At 38.5% G+C, this 19,903-nt stretch overlaps 1 protein-coding gene and 1 long non-coding RNA gene across 11 annotated transcripts in view; both read right to left on the bottom strand.

Annotated features, from left to right (window-relative positions):
- NEK11 (NIMA related kinase 11) overlaps positions 1-19,903 on the bottom strand; it is a 248,982-nt gene that overhangs the window by 228,390 nt on the left and 689 nt on the right. For 8 of the 10 annotated variants that reach the window (XM_070576034.1, XM_070576038.1, XM_070576037.1 and 5 more), the window contains exon 2: positions 17,643-17,912. The exons of 1 other annotated variant lie outside the window; for it this stretch is intronic. In XM_070576034.1, coding sequence (XP_070432135.1) covers positions 17,643-17,812 — 170 coding nt within the window. In that variant the 5' untranslated portion in view covers positions 17,813-17,912. Of the gene's footprint in view, positions 1-17,642; positions 17,913-19,372; positions 19,638-19,903 lie in introns of those variants that run through there. One more of the 10 variants, XM_070576035.1, reaches the window with a different exon arrangement.
- On the bottom strand, positions 1,868-8,546 carry LOC139075996 (uncharacterized). Its single transcript, XR_011527155.1, has 2 exons — positions 8,408-8,546; positions 1,868-1,908 (listed from the first exon to the last, which is right to left on the bottom strand). It is a non-coding gene; the product is annotated as an uncharacterized lncRNA (long non-coding RNA).

The raw sequence follows: 19,903 nt of genomic DNA, 5'->3' as shown, positions 1-19,903 counted from the left end.
TCGAGATCTCCCCCTCCCAATACCGAGGCACCCATTCATCCCAGTGTGAAATCTCTGCAGCAGAGCACAGAAAGACACACAACGAGGCAGAGACAGAGAGAACCAGCCAGAGATTCTATAAAAGTCTCCACTGACCTCAAGGCAGTGAGATTAAGTTAACGTCCTTCAGAGGAAAACTCAAACACCATTTCTCCCCACCCACAGTCATCTTGTTCCCCTGCAAAATGGCTCCAACTCTCAGGAAAAAGAAACTGAATAACATACAGTATACTTGGTATCTCTATGCTATTGCCTTCCAACGATCTTGTTATCTTGAGTGTTTTTCTCAGTCACTATATACTATCACCTTAATACCAAACAAAATATGAACTATTGACTAGCATTTATCAGGTAGACACACACCCAGCACTCCTTAACCTCTTTTCCTGTTTTATTCTTTCCACAGCACTTAATCACATTGTAGTATATTATGTAATTTTATTGTCTCTCTCTCTCTCTCTCCACAGCTCTACTGGAATGTCCCCTCCCTGAGAACAGAGAGTGTTGTGTTCACTGCTGTATCCTTTGCCTAGAACAGTGCCTGACACTGTTGGTAATCAATCCATTGACCAAAGACTGAATGAAGATATTCACACTGTAGGTTACCTACGGTAAATACTACTTCCCAATTGTTACTGACTCTGTTGCATTAAGCACTTGGCCAATATAAACTGGATCTCTTTATTTTTTTCTGCAGGACCTGGTAAGATAGATCTTCAATCAAAAGAGTGATACCCCCCTCCCCACTCAAGGAACAGCAAGACATCCTGGCTCTCTTGTCCCCAGGGGTGATATGGTCTGGCCAGTTTATTAAAATACCAGCCCTGCCTGAGGCTGGTCTTTCTGCTACATCTGCACAGAAAGGTAAAGCAAGTTCAGCCTTGAAGCAAGGAGGAAGAGTGGACAAGCTGCCCAACTGCTCCTCTGAAGGGTCGTTTCAAACTGTGATTTCACATATTAGGGGACACCCATCACTATAAGTTCTAATACCCCCCTCAGGCCATGTTCGCAATTCCACGTCCATCAAGCACGTCCAGGTGTCCTTCACTGGAAGAGCCTCCTTTCCCTGCAGCTCCTCTAGGTTTCTCTTCTGCATCAGGCTTATCATCAAAGTGGCCAAAATGGCCTTCTGCTCAGGACTGCAGATTCATGAAGGCTTCAAATGTTGACTCTTGACAAGAGCTCCAAGCCAGACTCTACCCTCCATCACAGACACACTGACAGCTCTGAAAGAGTTCCCCACACAACTTCAAATGTATTTCCCATTTCTGGGCCACCCCAACTGTAATACGCTAGGAATTAAAACTTATAATAATCTTGTGAGTAGTATACTCACATTGTATTGCATTTTTGTATGTTAAATTTTTTTGCTGTTAAATTAAATTTAAAACAAACGCCATTTTTTCATTGCTCTGTTTTATACAGTCTTATATTTAATAGACCTTGAAAGAATGGAAGTGGCCTAGATGTCTCTCAACCTCTAAGGGATCCTGATCTCTCTCACCCCATTGGCTCTTCTAATAGAGTTATTTGTGTTCACAGCCTATTTTCAACCCAAATGTCAGTTCCTGGAGGGCAATGGCTGTAGCTGCTTCATCTTTTGACAGCCACCAACCAGAGGCTGGTTGAATGTTCCTCTTCTGCTGCTCTTTGCCATTTTCATGGACAGTGGAGAGTTAAGTTTGGTGAAAGTTTTGGCTTTTTCTTTCAAGATGGAGCACACATACTTCTTTGTGTACACATAACTAGGAAATGTCCATCTAATAAGCAGACAGCAAGAAAAACCAAACCCATTTCATGCCAGTTAAAATGGTCTGTGAAAATAAAAAGATTTTTCCAAATTTATTTCTCAGACGACTTGTGCTTTTCCTACAAAGAAATTAAAAGTATATTAATGACCTATTTTTAGCATTTTATTCATTTAACCAGTGAAAATAAAATATTGGTAAACTGTAATTAAATGAAGACAATATGATGGACCCTGCATTAATACTGCCATTGGAAATATGTTGTCTTAATAATTGGTCTGCATGTTACTTTACCACCATCTGCTGTTCATAATCGTCAGTTTTAAAATAGTGACTTTCATTCTTATTCCCCTTACTGAATCTTTGGTAAATTTAAATACCACATATGCTTATGACTGCTAATTTCAAGATGGTGTCCATGGTCAACACGGGTAGTATTTTCCAAGTTGGCCTCCGTAGTACACTAGCGCTAGTGAGTGTGGCCTCAAAAAATAAGGGAGTTCAGTGGTTGAACAACTTTGGGAAAAGCTCTTGAAGAGTCACAATTTATCCTAGATTTAAGGCTCTGAAGAGTCCCCGAGAAAAAACACTGGTTTAACTTTGTGGAACCGAGTGTTTCCCAAACTTGTTTAATCATCCAACTCCTTTTTACACCAAACACCTATTAACATTTTCAAAGACACCAGCATTTGGTGCTCTAGGGCTTAAGGTCAGAGGGCACTGAGCCTGTTCCAAAAACTCACAGCTGTAAATGTTTCATTGCATCAAATGCCTGCAAACAAACTAGACAATTGTACCACATGATTTTTTCTTATAAATAATTTGCTGCCAGATTTACATATGTTTTCTTAAATCAATTCCAGGAAATACAGGATAGCAAAGTAACATCATTGTCACTATCACTTCATAGCAGTTATTTGAGAAGGTGAAAAATCACCCCACCACAAGGCCTCAGTAACAAGTTTCCAGCAGTGCAGCTCAAACTTTTCCAGCAAAATACTCTGAACAGCAAAGAAGGATAAACTCATACCCCTGGAATGGGACTGCCAAAAGCAGGACACGTCTCTGAAATCTTTTTATTTTAAAACTTCATGCAAGAAATAGTGACATGTTTGTGAAATGACATATGTTCAGGGTTTTTCACTATGGCAGTGTTTTTAATAACAAAAGATTAAAAATGACCCAAATGTCCATCAACAGGAAAGTGGACAAATTACACTACAGCCATACAATGGAATATACTATACAGCTGTTAAAAAAAAATATGTGGACATTCTCTATATACTAACATGGAAAGATCTCCAAATTATTTTGGCATAAGAAAAAAGTATGAAACAGAAATGTGTAATACGCTAGTTTTTATCAGAAGAGGGCAAAATTAAGAATCTATATTCCAGAGTTGCTCATAGATGCATAAAGCAACTCTGGAAGGATCCACAGGAAATTCTTAATAGTGGTTACCTTTCGGGGAAGAGGATTGGAACTCAGAAAAAGGGGGACCAGGATGAGAGGAGACTTTTTTTTTAAAGATTGGCACCTGGGCTAACAACTGTTGCCAATCTTTTTTTTTTCTTCCCAAAGTCCCCAGTACATAGTTGTATATTCTAGTTGTGAGTGCCTCTGGTTGTGCTATGTGGGGTGCTGCCTCAGCATGGCCTGGTGAGCGGCTCCCAGGATCCCAACCGCCAAAACCCTGGGGCTGCCGAAGCAGAGTGCACGAACTTAACCAATCGGCCACAGGCCAGCCCCCAAGAGGAGACTGCTAACAATATACCTTCTTATATTTTTTGAGCCATATCAATGTGTAACCTATTAACATTATATTAAAAATTTAAAAATCATGCAAATTCTTCACTCTACTCCATGACATATTCACATTTGTCCTCAAATTAAAAAAAAAAAAATTACCCATAACTCCTGCTTGGTGGGTTACCTGGGACATCATATGTGTGGTCCAATGTGAAAGGTATGGATCTGTGCCATTTAAAACTTGCTTAAACATGAGTCTTAATTCCACTTGGAGAAGCAACATCAACACAAAAAAATCTGGAAACTCTACCAAAAAATGCTTGCTAAAACAGTTTGGGATTTTTATTTATAGCTGGAGTTTTCAAAACCCAAAGCAAGGTTATACTCTGGTTTCTCTTCAGACCATATAAATTCTTTGCCTTTTATTTTTTATTTTTTTTTTAAATTGGCAGCTAGGCTAACAACTGTTGCCAATCTTTTTTTTTTTTTCTGCTTTATTTCCCAAACCCCCCCCAGTACATAGTTGTATATCTTAGTTGCAGGTCCTTCTAGTTGTGGGATGTGGGATGCCGCCTTAACGTGGCCTGACGAGCGGTGGTCCGCGCCCAGGATCCGAACCCTGGGCCGCCACAGCGGAGAGCACGAACTTAACCACTCGGCCACGGAGCCGGCCCCTCTTTGTCTTTTAAAAATGTGGCAAGGTTAATCCCAGTGTCTTAGAACTCTTATGCTCAAAATCAGTACTAACTTATTTTGGAAGTGACCACACAGAAAGCACCACAACACTGAAATAGCAATGCAGAAGGTGAAGCGTCACTGACTTCTGCCCAGTCTTCGCTGCCAGAGTGTCCAAAGGCAGGCCAAGCCCAAAGGCAAACCTCTGCTCCAAAGGAACTGGACTTTCAAACTAACTATTTTCAATACATTTTTAAAAGCTTGGTGATTATTTAAAAAAAAAATTAATCAGTGTGGCTTAAGTCAAACAATTTCCTATTGTATTTCCTGAATAAAAACAAATAATTAGGGGTGGCCCATGGCCAAGTGGTTAAGTTCACGTGCTCTGCTTAGGCAGCCCAGAGTTTTGCTGGTTTGGATCCTGGGTGCGGACCTGTCAGTGCTCATCAGGCCTTGCTGAGGCAGCATCCCACATAGCACAACCAGAAGGACCTACAACTAGAATATACAAGTACGTACTGGGGGACTTTGGGGAGAAGGAAAAGAAAAAAAAAAAGGATTGCCAACAGATGTTAGCTCTGGTGCCAATCCTCAAAAAAACCAAAATAATTAGGCTTCTTTTGGTTATACTTTAACAGTACTTTTATTAAAATGCTTTTTATACAAGATATATGAAAAACATATGGCATTTCTTTTTATGAAAGATATGCTCCAATAAATAAATAAAATACAACTCAGATATAACTCTAATGGAACAAGTTAAACACAATAAGACTAATGTCAATAAAATGTACTATAGGTACCTGCATTTTACCCCAGAAAAGATATTCTAAGGTGAAGTTTTGTTTCCTTGTTTACCTCCTAAGAGTGGCTTAATAAACCAACAGTGCCATAAACATCTCCTAAATTCTCTCAAACTGAAATTTTATTCCTAGGAGTAAATAAGGCCGGAATTGAAAAGACAAGCAGCGTGAAGAGATGAGCCACCGCAGCACAGCCAGGGGGGAGCCATTTGTCACTGCTTTCATGGATTCAGAGGCCTGTTCTCTTTGGAATCCCTTCAGAGGAACAAACAGGCAGTGGGGACCGCGAGGACTTAACTCGACTGCAATCTCCCGACGATCTGGTGGCTATTCAGAAGCAGCAGAATGATTCTACCTTTAGGTTTTATTTCAGTTGTAATAATGAGTTATGAATAATTGATCATGGGTAATAAATTATTCAGGTAGGCACACCGTTTCCAAGGAATCCTGGAGTGAGTCTAGCTAATGGTATAAGACAAGCCAGAGGCAGCTGCCAAGGGGACACCCCACCACTCCCTCACGCTGCAGAGGCACGGGCAGTTAGTGTCTCTCAGCATGGGCTTTTCAACAAGGGGCCATATTAATGCGTTTTGAATTTTTATAAAGTAGAAGTCCCCAAAGGGTACTCTAGTGTCTGTCCAAGTGTGGTTATGAAATACTGAGCTCTGACCTCTTTATCCATCAGACCAGGATATCTGTTATCAGCCGAGTACAAGCTTTGCTGCTGAAATTAGCACTGAACTGAAAAACTGAAATCAAGAATGTACGTGTGTACCATGTACGGCTGAATGGAATACCACTCAGCCATAGGAAACGATGAAATCCAGCCATTTGTGACAACATGGATGGACCTTGAGGGTATTATGCTGAGTGAAATGTCAGAGGAAGAAAGTCAAATATGGTATGATCTCACTCATAAGGAGAAGATAAAAACAACAACAAACAATCTCATAGAGACAGAGAATGGACTGGTGGTTACCTGAGGGGATGTGGGGAGGGAGGAAGGCAAAAGGGGTGATTAGGCACATGTGTGTGGTGATTGATTTTAACCAGTCTTTGGGTGGTGAACATGATGTAATCTACCCAGAAATCGAAATATAATGATATACACCTGACGTTTATATGTCATAAACCAATGTTACCACAAGAAAAAAAGAAAAAAATGTGTGTATATATACACACACACAAACATATATATGTACTTGAGTGTATATGAATATATACACACATATACATATATACACATATTTAGTTTTTATGTGTATATACACATATACACAGACATACACACATACACATAGAATTATTTATTTATTTATTTATTTTTTGGTGAGGAAGATTGTCCCTGAGCTAACATCTGTACCAATCTTCCTCTATTTTTTGTATATGGGACATCGCCACAGCATGGCTTGATGAGCAGTGTCTAGGTCCGCACCCAAGATCCAAACCTGCGAACCCTGGGTCACTGAAGCAGAGCACTGAACTTAACTACTACACCAGGCCGGCCCCCTAGAAGTTTTTATGATTACGTAGGACTGGCAAAATAATGCCAAAATAAGCTTTACCTAGAGGAAATTATCTACTGTTCTCAGTTTTCAAAACCTTTTGAATATAACTTAATCCTTCTGAGCTCAGAAGTCAACTTTGTTAATAAAGCATACTTAAAATTCAACTTTGGATATGTGTCAAGTCCCACCCACATTGAACATCCAAATGCTTCACTTTCTAAGAAATGTTAAACTGCCTCACAAATCACATCTGTCCTTGATCCTTCTTGTAACTTTCATTTCTAAAACAATTCTAAAAATAATAGAAACTACTCATTAGAATTCAATAACCATTGTACTGAAATATCTTTGAAAGAACATATGAATTAAAAGCAGCTGGTCAACAAATAGCAAACTCAATACAGTACTGTTAAAAGTGGATTGGCTGATTTTGCCCTGATGCCCACACTATCTGCATTTGTGCAAGGCCCATGAGATGGAGGACATAGGGAGAGAAGGCAGAGAGAGGCACACAGGGCTATCAGGCCACAGTCTTCCTCAAATCTCCCCCAGGGAAGGCAGGTAGGCTCCCTGACTAGGTTTCTAAGGGTTTCTCAAAATTCAAACTAATAGGGAAGTGGAAACATCAATCCAATTTTAATTAAAATCCTGAGTGCCTGCCACATATGGAAGTTGAGGAAATTGACAACCAAACACATTCTAATCAAAGCTTCAATATTCCAAATTTTCCACTCAGAAATTTGGAAACCTGGAATACATGACAAGAGTGTCAACTTACACTTTAACCTTCCTTCCTCACTTGCTTAATAAAGGTCATTAAAAACAGAGCCCATAAGTTTTCTCTGAACTAAAAACAAGAAGATTCGTTGGTTTGAATCCAAAGATTAAAAAGCAACATTCAGTTTAAACTATCAAATTTTGCAATGATTATCACTAGCTACTGCAAAATCAACCTGTTTAACAATCTTAGAGGTTTTCATATATCATGATCCAGGGTTTGCATTCTCTAAACACACTTATTAAGGTATAATTGACATATGATACACTGCACACATTTAAAGTGTCTAATTTGACAAATTTTGCCATATGGATATGTCCATGAAACCATCTCCACAATCATGATAATGAGCACGCCCATCATCCCCAAAAGTTGCCTATTGCTTTTTTCATAAACTAAAGTTTTGGGTGGGTTTTTCACATAATTGCTAAATAACAGCACTGCTGTACTAATAAGAATGTTCTATAGCATGTCAAAGGTTTCATAATTGTTCATTCATACTTATGAGTACCAGGTAATAGGTGCTATGAAAGCAGCTGAGAAATAAAAAGTGAATTGTGGTCTTGTTAAACTATGGAATGGAAATTCAATTTCATAGTATTTTAAAGCAATGAAAGTCACATAACATTAACTGCTTATTTTTCATAATACATGAAATTATTTATACAATGCACAATTAGTGTAGTACACAAGCAACTTTTAGAACTCTTTGATGTCAACGATGTCTATTTTCCATATAAATATAGACTTACAAACCACTAGTTTCAAAAACGAAGTTTAGGAATAACTGACCAAGAAACTAATAGTAACGTAAGGGTTGTTGTTTTTCTCCTTTGTTGACTCTTAAGTCACGTACATCACTCTAAGTTCACCATTTATTTAGACATGGATGTCATGGCAACTAAATGTTTTCCCAGGGAAATCAGCTCAAGAGTAATAAAGTGAGCCAGAAACTAATTTTAACTGAGTTTTCCACCTTCTCATTTCTTTGATGTTTAAACTCTAGACATATCTCATTCCAAATCAGTTAAAGGTGGATGATACCACAACTCAAATTTTCAGTTCAAAATAGTTATAAAGGTAGATGCTAGCCAAAATTGCCCATACCTACTCCCGGGTCAGCGCCCGTATCAAAAATGGAACCAGATCAGTTCAGAAGGGAAAGGACTGAGAAAAGACGCCTCCTCAGCGATCCTGTTGGAGGAAGTGACGGTCCAGGGAACGGCCTGCTCTGTGCCAGGAACAGCCCGGGGCTTGACCCACTGAGAGCTGTTGGAGGAAAACCTCTCCCAGGAATGCCGCCTGAACAGAGCCAAGAACAAGAAAGACTAGTTGCAGATTATACTTGAGGGTATCATACTTGCTTTGGGGTCAGGAAATTAAAGTTAGTCCGCATATTCTGACATCAACCATTAAAAACTTTAGTTATTTCGTTATTGAGATTCCTCTGGAATCTATTAAAAATCAGCTCAGTCTTTGCTATAACACATCTTTCTGAAAAAAGTCCTTTTTTTGTTGGGGGAAAAAGAACTTGAACTATACTACATGCATAAAGTTTTGTTCTTGCATATTATGCACTCATCCTTAAAATATTTTGTCTTATTTACTGAATAAATGAGACAAAATAACATTTAAAATAATAGGCTTACAGAAATCTTGCATTTTTAAAATTTGGGGTAGTCAACAATGACAATGTAAAGGGACCAGCATATCTCATTACATTTTCAAAGTATTATTTACTAAAATAGCTTAGATATTACCCCATCTCATACATTTAAATGAAGAATAATATTCCTTATTTCCTGGGGGTATTACTCAGTGTTAGCAAAACCATTAGCTTCCCTACTCACAAATCCACCCAAACAGCACATCGGAAGAACAGAATGGAATAAGAATTTCAACAGCCAGTCTGAAAATCTAATAAATATACTCTTGTAATTAGTCTACCCTCTTGTCCTGTCAACAATTTCTGGTTTTTAAAATAAATCATTTTTGTTTTCTTTCAAACAACAGTAATGTAAGAAAAAGGTATTCAAGAAGACGAGGCCGTGTGCATGCTGTTGTCTTCTTTCTGCGTGCTTCTGGGTGATTCAGTCTTCAGTATAGGCTTTTTTGGGCCCCTGCCCAGGCCAAAAAGAAATGAAGGTTTCCCTGCATCCTACTCATCTTAAAATATTTTATTTATTAGTCATCGCTCATCTTAAAGATTAAAAACCAGATAAGAAGCTCTTGGCTTCTTTTATGCTAATACGTGCAGCAAAGCAGCCTCAGGAATATGTAAATCATTTGCCCCAGACTGTTGACTTAATTCCAGGATTGAGATAAGTCAAAGGAACCATGCCCACTTGCATTTTCTTCTTTTTCCCTTCTTTCTCCCAAACCTTAAATGCTGTGAGATGGCCAGAAGCTTTTCACTGCAGACAGAGAACCGGCAGAGCCCCCAGGTGAAGTTCAAGCTCCAACTTACCCTTTCCAGATGTTCCGAGGAGGGGCCCCTGCACAAGACCCTCCAGAACATGCGCTATTTTAAAGAGATTTGAATATGCTTTCGTATTATAATCTCTCTTAAAAGACTGAAGATTTTAGGGGAAAAAGATCCAATCACTACAATGAAAAACTGAAGAAAACTATTTTCTGGCAGGGCAAAATGGAAAGAAATCATTAGTTTCCTCCAAATTGCTTTCATAACTCCCCTCTGCATAACCTATTGAATCCTATTAGATTAACTCAGTTCACTCAATAACCCATTTCTCCCATCACAGATACCCACTGGAGAGAACTCCTGGTCATAATACAGAAATAATAGCTTTAATAAGACTACACAGAATGGGCTCAAAGTTGGACTTATTAAATCTAATGATGTTTTGTTTAGAATCACTCAAAACTGAAAGTAAGGATATGTTAAAGTGATTAAATAAATTAGACAGAAAATCCATAAACAGTGTTAGTGGGTGCAATATATAAACAGTAGTTTTGCTGAAGGCTATCAGCTAATAAAAAGCAGAAATTACTGTCACATTCTAAGTTACTGAAAGTTTGTTTCAAATATTATAAGATCTATGTATTCTAGTAAGAACTATTACTCATGTTTAATTATTTTTGACACTGTCAGGCTACTATAATCAATTTATTAATTCTCTAAGAGAAAATAATGTCCTTTTTATAAACAGTGAAAACTTATCCACAGAAAGGGAAGCTTTTTAGTTCATTCCCTACAATATGAAAACCGATTTCTCCGTTTTTCAATGTGTCAGAAATAACTTGAAAATGGATGAAGTCCTTTTTTAGTAATTACAACTGAGCATCTCAGCAAATGTGGCCATAATTCATAACTGGCCCAAACGTGCTTCAGCTGAATGGCACAGAATGCTCATCACTTTCGGTGATTGAAGCTCGGTTCTTCATTAGTTTTCCAGAGTTACACCAGTGACAGAAAGGATATGCTGAAACAATCATTATATCAAATCTCTGAGGATGCTAAAAGGCACAGTAGGTTTTTACTTCTACTTCAAAGAGGGTACCAGAATCTACATATCCAAGGAGAGGGAGCTAAATGATATTAAAGCCACACAGTGGACTATTACGCAGGCACTTAAAATGATGCTTTTAAGAGTATTCAATAACATGGGAAAATATTTATATTTTAGTGCTTAAAAAAAAGATGCAAAATGGTATATACACTAAACGGAACTGTTCTCCCCCTTTTGCCTAGTTCAGTGGTCCTCAAGGTGAAGTCCTCAGGTCCCCAGTAACACCTGTTAGAAATGCAAATTCTCAGGCCTCACCCAGATTGCTGAATCAAAAGCTTTGGGAGGAGAGCCCAGCAATCTGTCTTAACAAGCCCTCCAGGCAATTCTGATGCCCAATCAAGTGTGAAGACCACTGAACAGCTTTTTTTTTTTTTTAAAGATTTTACTTTTTCCTTTTTCTCCCCAAAGCCCCCAGGTACACATTTGTATATTCTTAGTTGTGGGTCCTTCTAGTTGTGGCATGTGGGACGCCGCCTCAGCGTGGTCTGACGAATAGTGCCATGTCCGCGCCCAGGATTCGAACCAACGAAACACTGGGCCACCTGCAGCGGAGCACGGGAACTTAACCACTCGGCCACGGGGCCAGCCCCCGCTGAACAGTTTTTAATCATTCTTCAGGTCTCAGCTGAAGTGGCACGTTCTCAGGGAAGCCTTGCCTCACCCAACCCCATCCTGCCAGCCTGGAAAGTCTATTGTACCTCACAGCCACTACAACTTTTCTTTCATGACAGTTAGGGCAGCTTTCAATTATTTACTTTTGTGATTAAACAATTAGTGTTTCTCTCTCACACTAGATCAGATATTCTCAAGCCGAGCAACAAGTTCAAATCACCTGGAAGCTCTCAAAAATCCAGATGCCTGGGGTACGGCCCAATTAAAACAGAATGTATTGGAGTGTGACTCAAACGTGTATTTTTAAAATATCGTGATTCCACCGTTCAGTCAAGGTTGAGAACCAGGAGACTCAAGCTCCTTGAAGAACAGGTGACCAGTATTTGTTGAATAAGTATGTGGGGTTTTTTTAACTTGTTTTATTTTGTGGATGTTTATTCTTTTAAATCTTGCACATGGTACAAAATTCTAAATGCACAAAAAGGGTTCAGTGAAAAGTAAGTTTCCTTCACTCCTCATCCTCTATCTCTGAGGCAAGCATTGTGACCACTGCCATGTTTCCTTAGACGATTGAATAAATATTTGTCAGTGCATACAGAAGAGACCAGTAGTTGGGTGGCAGGATTATAGATTATTTTCCTGCTTTATGCACACACGTATTATTGTAAAAAGTATGCACATGACTTTCAATATTGGAAAAGGAGATGCCCTAAGGATAACTGTGTGTGTGTGTGTGTGTGTGCATCTGGATATATTCTGGGATACACACTGGATACACACTGGGTCTGAGGGTTCCCAGAAAAATGGGCGCTTGGAATGACGTCCTCTGTTATGAGGAAGAGATCCTTTATTTGGCTTAAGCGAGTAATTGTCTAATTATTCTCCCTTCTTTGTTTTGGTTATATTTTCATTTCTGGTTAGATGGTCAGCTTCTTCAAAACTTGCACCAGAAAATGGTGGGAAGGTATAAAAGGAGATAGTATTCATTCTAGGCCCTGAATTAAGAAGTGGCATCATGATTTATAGCTCTGTCTTGTCTGAATTTAGCTAACATTAGAATCTCGCCAAGACTGACCCATCTCTGGGCATATTAATATGCAAATCTGGGGACTGGATCCTAGTGTGATGGCTTGACCACCATTCTGTCCTTCAAAGGCCCTGACCCTCGCAGCCCCATCCCTGTTGGTGATTGCATCTCAACATGACACTTTGGAACTGGGCTATATGTCTGAGACGCTCTCAGCAGAGAACAGGCTAAGGAGAGCTATTTAGCTTGACCATAATGGGCCCAGACTGTTGTGGGTTTTTTATTATTGTTATCGCCCCTTTATGACTTTTTACCTCCCTTACCCTTAAGGTCTAAGACCATTGCCCTCTGTGTCAGGGTGACTAATTCTAGCAGCAACTCTTAGCCCCCTCTCCCCCATTTTGTTTCGGGGGTTGGGTGGGAAATCTGCTTGTTAGGACTTTTAAAAATCCACTCTAATACAGGCCTAAGAGATCTCCTAGGAGGGAAGGGCCTGGGCCTCAATGTGTGGGTTTGACATTTCTCTAAGGACTTGGCAACCTTTCCTATCTAATTCCTGATCCTCATCTCATGCTATAGACATTTGATACTGAGAAGAAATACCCTGTGGAGAGAGAAAACATTTCCATGTTAACCAGGTTGACCATATTTAGGCAAAGGCCAATGTGTAGGCACACAGTTAAAGAGGGAAATATTTGGATATTTACATGGACAGGACCAAGGAGAAAAAAATGAAAGTTCTTAGATACTGCACAGAAACTAGTAAGATAATGATTGTATGCAGCCAGAAAGGGAGCTGGGCAGTGGCCATTCCAAAATCTCTAAGAGCAACTGCCTCACAGATGTTTAACCATTGTCCTGTTTGCTACTTGTTCTGTGTATGTTAATTCTGTCTCTCTTCTAGACTGGAAGCTCCTGAGGGCCAAGCCTTATCTCCTATTGCTTCAGCTGCCTCCCTGGTGCTCAGTCCAAAGAAAAGGTTCAATACATAAATTGCGTTAAACACTTAAGAGGTGACAAACTGAAAGACTACAGTAGAAAATCAATTCCACACAATGCCAGTGTCTTAACTGTGATGAAATTTTTTTAAAACATTAAAACCAGGATTCTACGCTAAGATGAACATTGAAATTCACTGCCACTCTGGCCATGATTAATCATGTATTTTATCATGTACAAGTAATCATGTCCAAGTTTAATCATGTATTTTAGAGTAAGCCTACTTCCTTAACATTTCTTTTCTATTAAATTACATGTACTATGCTAAAGGCCAAAGCAACTTCTTAGCTCATTGAAATCTTGTGGGTTTACTAAAAACAAAACAAAACATGTTTGGCAGCTTAACAAAAACACAAAATTATGAACTAGAATTAGAACAATCATTAGGAATATGAGTTAACATTATTACACCTCACATCCATTAAACCAGAGTTTCTATAATTATGAAAGAAAATATTTCCAAATACTGTTTTATAAATTTCATGATGCAAAATAAAGGAAAAAGCTCTATCTTATTCACTACTCTTTTAAATTGAATTTTATTCTACTCTGATAGCTAAAAAAGGAATGCATGGTATTTATGCCAAAAAGAAAACTCTTTCCAAACATACATTAATCAAGGTTAATGTCTGTAGCTTTTTTTTTATCCCATAGATAATGCAGAACATCAATAAAAATGTAAAGGAACGTAGTATTTACATTGTAATTAAAATTCACAAATTCACAGTACGATACGAAAAATGTCAATGGTAGAGTGGTGCCCTCAAGTGGCATAACGATAAATTGCAATACTCTGATGGAAAAGTTAGAAACATTGTGTATAGCTGTTGCGTTTTTCAAGTTCTTTGATTAAATCTAAAAGTGTATATTATATCGACCTAGATTTCATAGGGGCTAATAATAAGTGTCCTATGCACCAGCTCAGGCTCATGGTCTACCCAAGTCACTCCTTTAACAACAGATACGAGCGGATGGTCTGGTATGTAAAGGTATGATACACTTGCCTTATTATCTCAAAAGATTAGGGGTGTGTCTGCAAAACAATGAAGGAAGTCAGATCTACTCTGATCTATTAAGGGAACAGCATTCATAACATTATAGAAATACTTTTAGAAAGTATTAAGTTTCTATCCATCTTTAACATTAACCAATTCCCTATGTTTATGGCCTAGTATGTAAAGCAGAACTTAAAACCTTACCTAACTAAAGAGCTCGGAGAATGGGTGGTGCTGATTACTGTGCTTTGCTCGCACACTGAAGGTTTAACTGTCATCACTCTGGGGAAAGAATCTAAAAAAATATGAGTTTGGTTTCCTGCTCTGTCCATGTATTAAACACAATCGCTGGTGAGCTGCTATCTTACACAGCTAAGAGGTCAATATTCTGAGGACCAAGCTCTTTCGGACAGCCACAGAGATATAGAATAGATGACAACAGAATTGTTACAATCTCAAGAAAGATCCTTGAAGTTTTTAAAATCACATGCCTGATATCAGATTGCTTTGAGAGATTTTTCTCTCTTAAAAGTAAAATGCAGAAGAAAAACTTCCATTTAATAGAGAGTTCCAATTGCAGTTATCGGGTGGTGATTAGGTAAAGTTTTACTAGGCTCCCTTTAATTATTCCTTTAACTTGAATTGTTTACAAATAAGATGAATCTCAACTGTTATTGAGTGATAATGACATACAAGGCAATGCAATATCTACAATTTATACATATATCTACGAATTAAGTCATATTTATTTATATATGTATTCTTTGTTATATTTACCTTGGTATTTTATACATATATATGGATATCTTATTTAACCCTTATTACAATCTTATGAGGTATTATACCCATTTTGCAGATAAGAAAACTGAAGCTCAGATTAGGAACCTGCATAACCTTAACCCCACAGTTAAGAACAGGACTGGCTTTACTTCTTGACCTGTTCACCTCCAAAGCCTGTGGTCTTGACAGTGACCCAAGTCCCTCCTTTTATAAGCGATACCAAAGGACGGTCTGGTATGTAAAGGTATGATAGACTTCCTTCTAACAATCTAGGATTTTGTGAGCAGCCACATTTATGATTATTCATGATTTTAGTGGAGAGTCCTAAAATCAAATGTCTACAAAGGTCAGCAGGCAGTGAGAAGGTGGGATGCAGCTGGGTGTAAGAGACAGTGAGGAGTGGCCGACACCCGGCTAAGTGGAGAGTACAGTGTCTATTTAAAGGGGGCAGCTGCTACTGAGCCATAGCCCGTACTGGCTACATAGGAAGCAACGTTAGCATATGTTACCAAATCTTTTCATTTTTTTCAAGAGAAGATAGAAAGCTTAATTTTTAAGAGAGTTACCCATTTTAAAATTCTGACAACTAATTTAGATTAAAAAAGAAACACTATGCAGCCCAAACAAAACACATCTGCAGGCTGAATGTGGCCAGTATGTAATACGCTGTAGAGATTCTGATGATGATGATGAGTGATTCCTTTCCAAGAGATTCTAACTAGACCTGGTATCAAACGATTTGTCAGTTATCTGCACTACTGGATTCATTCTCCATATCCAGGCTTTGTCTGCCATTTTCAGCTCAAGTCACATGTTTTAAGACTAGTTCAGGTACAGGAAAGGTCCCTGACAAATTGCTTCCCAACCAACCAGCCCCCTCTTCTCCCTCATTCTCATACTCTCTCTCTCTCTCTCCCTCTCTCCCCACACACATACATACACATACGCGCGCGCGCGCACACACACACTACACTCACCCATCATCTCAAGTCTGAAGCTTTCAAGTTTGGTCTTCATTCATCTTATTTTATATCACTTTAATCAACTTTTTAGCCTTCCTGTGAATTCTCCTAAAATTCTTGATATTTCTCATTAGCTGAAGAAACCAAAACTGGATACGATCTTTACGGTGTGGTTTTTAAAAGCCCTGGGTCAGATTTAGGTCTTACTTTCAGTGTTTCCCTAAAGGTTCTCTAGTAGTTTTCAGAAATTTATCATCCTATTCTAAATGGCTGGAAGAGTACCGCTACGATTTAAGGGAAAAAATTATTTTCAGTGAGAGTCATAAAGCATGTTCTAAGCACACCAGAAAAGTGCCAGCACCGTCACCATTCTTCATGTAAGAATTTATTGAAAACTATGAATTACAGAAAACTACTTTTTAAAATTCTGGACAGAGAGACCACTTAAAAGGTTGATTTTAAAAATAAAATAGCAGCATCAGTAACATTTACCCTTATAATTCCTATGACATATTAAGTAATAGAAAAGTGTTTCTCACACTGATTTTAAAGTTTTAAGTATCCAATGGGCAAAAGCTGGAAGAATTTAGAGCAGCCTCAAAAGCTCTGAATAAAAGAAGAGATTATGGGATAGAAATTTGTTCTTCCAAAGTTAGGCTGATTTCTTGGATCATTCTTCTCTCTGCTTTCTCTTCCTCCTGTGTTTCTGATGTACAAGTTTCTTATCCTAACTTCAGTTCCAACCAACTTTTCACTGTAGCAAATTCAAACAACTTTAAGCTAAAAATGAAGATTCATCCTTCTCTGTAAGAGATGTACTGTCCGACAGCCTTAACAGTTTTTCTCCACTACGAGAGTCTATCGGGCTGATCAAAATCAAAGGAAAAGAAGTAACTAGAGGGTCATCAACATAAGCTGAATTTTAGAAAGGAGCCCCCATTTGGTTTAAATATCTAATTTGAGGGCTGTATGACTACAGACTTTGAAAAATTCCTCCATAGAAAAGAGCCACAGAAAATTAATATCATATTTTCTTCAGTACACCCTATTCACCGCAAATGTGAATTACCATTTATTTGCATTTCACAACATTTCTAAAGCTGCAGTCATAAACAATTCTTATTTTCTCATTCAAGAAGTCCCAATCAAGTGAAGTGGAAGCAACGTCGTAATTGAAACTCTGGTATGCATAAAAATCTGACTTTTACATAATCTACCCTACTTTCTTTCTCTAGGTCATTTGGGTACTTTACTCACCTGCTGAAATGCCTTTAAATATCTTATCTGAAGACACCCTTCAAGGAGCTTTTCTATCTCTTACTAAATTCTTACTTTAATGCAAAGAGCAAAGTGAACAATACTCCATGTTCTTAATCAGCTAAAAGCTGCACATACATAGCAGCCAACTCAAGATTTGTATAAAGTGTTTTTACTTACAATTCCTCCCCTTGTTTGGCTTTCTTGTCTGAAACCAGATAGACAGTTCCAAAACTTCCACTGCCAAGTTTCCGCTGAAGCACATATCTTCTTGCAATCAAGGTCTTTGGATAAGTGGAAATGGCTATTGATCCACTCGCACAGTTAGCAGCCTCTTGGAATTTCAGCATGGCTCCAAACAAGAGAGAACTGGTTTATTTATTTATAGAAACTTAACTTTCAAGTCTCCTAGGAGATGGCCAGATTCATCCAAGTTGCATCAGTCAATGCCTTAAAGATGAAAAGTCCAGAGATCAGGTCTAAAGGATGCTGAACTATTCCTAACAAAAAGCCTAAGTTTTTGACAGTCATATTTGGACTTTGATTAGTGCATTGAATGACACCTTACTGGCTAACTTTAACAACTTGAGAGAAAAACGTTAAAAGGTGGAGATACTGCAAATTCCAATAGAAGGCAGTCTTTCATAGGAAGAGAGCCTTCATGCATCCAAATTTGGCAAAACCGAGTTACAGTCAAATTTCCCAAAAGTTCTTGGATGTATATATGTTTTCTAATCAACACTTTAAGATTTATACTCCCCACCTACTTTTTAAAAAACATCCAAATATTCGAACATTACCATTTTCTTGAATTTATATATCTGCATCAACCTTTTTGGTAATTCTTTCTTTCCATCTTATGTCTATTTTGATTAACGGATAGTGAGTTAGGATTAAACCAGAAATTAGCATCACGCTGCTTTCTTTATTTCTTCCTGTAGACTTTAAACCATGGTATTTGCATTTATTAGAACAGATATGAAGAAATCTAAGGATTCAGAATGAATTTTTTCCCATCCTAAACAGATTCTAATCCAGTGTCTGAAGTTTCTATTATATACACTGCGAGTAGAGTAATCTCCCCGGATTGGAAACAAGAAATGTCACAATACAATTCAAATCTAAAATTGTATTTCAATGTTAGTTGAATATAAACATGTTATAGGTAAATCTTTAATTTCTCAAGGAGCTGAATTATGAAAGGCAGGACTGTTTCATATGAGCATGTGCATGGTAAAATCACTTTTATTTCATCAAAACATAAAATGTTTTGTTAGTAATCATGAAAAGCAGGTTTTGTTTTAAAGCTAGATGAAAATATGATTTTAAATTGAAGACTGTCTATGCCTTGGAGTTAGGTTTCCATATTCAGCAATTCCAAAGCTATAAGACAAAAACCTATTGTGTATAATCATAAAACAAGATGCTCCCTGTGTCATTCGGAGCACACGGCCAATGGGCTTCACATGGTGGTAGCAATTACAAAAATCCTCAAAATAAAACATAAACAAGTAAATGTCCATTTACGGCATTTTCCTTCTTGGAATAACGTATTAATCAGCTAAGTTTACCTGATGCCAGTGAGGAGACTAATAATCAGCTTTTTTTAAAAAAAAAAAAAAAAGAAAGAAAGAAAGAAACCAAATCACCTGAGTGGTTATGTGCTCACGACAATACTAAAACAACACTAGCATTGGGTTGGAGCTTCAGAGCTTGAGCCCATACCTCAAAATCCCTGAATAAATAAAAAATTGTGAGGGATTATCAAGATCACAGAAAATAGCGAAATCTAACGCTGAAAAAACAACTGGAGAGCAAGCCTCCAAATGTATCTTTTGTTTGCTTTCCTCTGCTCGTGTAAAAATGATGCTTTCTGGCCAAGTTAAGCTAAGAAAAATGTATGGACTCACAGCCTTTTTCAGCTGAAAAGGACTCTTCAGATCACTAATTCTCCTTGTTTTAGAGACGAGATAAACGTCTCTGTTTAGCGAAAGACAGAACAGTTCTGAGAAGTCCAATTTCCAGAGGTTCCTGTTTGTAAACGAGCTTCAACCCAGCAGTGCCTCAGCAGCCTGGCCCCGGCCCCCGAGTATTCTGGGACCAGGTGCCCCCTCGCCAACCTCCCAGACTCAGCCCTGCCGCCCCGTTCCCTGTCCGCCTTTAGGCCATCGGTTCTATTAGTCTCCTCTGTGCGACCACAGAGCGTCCCAGGAACGTACCGCGCCGGCTAGATTCTAGAACTTCCTGCTCACTTGTCAATGGCCCCTCACCTCCACCTGACAACGGTTGTGAACGTACTTGAGCGCCGGGAACACACCTTCCTTATCTTTGCATCCTCGGTTCCCGGCGTATAATAGGTGCTCAGTAAACTTTGTTGGGGGCAAAAAAGCGTCCAGCAGACCAACTGCTGCCCAAGGGACAAAAAAACGTGTGCGTGACGG

Source organism: Equus przewalskii, chromosome 15 (assembly GCF_037783145.1).
Source record: "Equus przewalskii isolate Varuska chromosome 15, EquPr2, whole genome shotgun sequence".
Lineage (NCBI taxonomy): Eukaryota > Metazoa > Chordata > Mammalia > Perissodactyla > Equidae > Equus > Equus przewalskii.
Note: the sequence above shows the minus strand (reverse complement) of the source record. Positions and strands in the feature narration are given on the sequence as shown.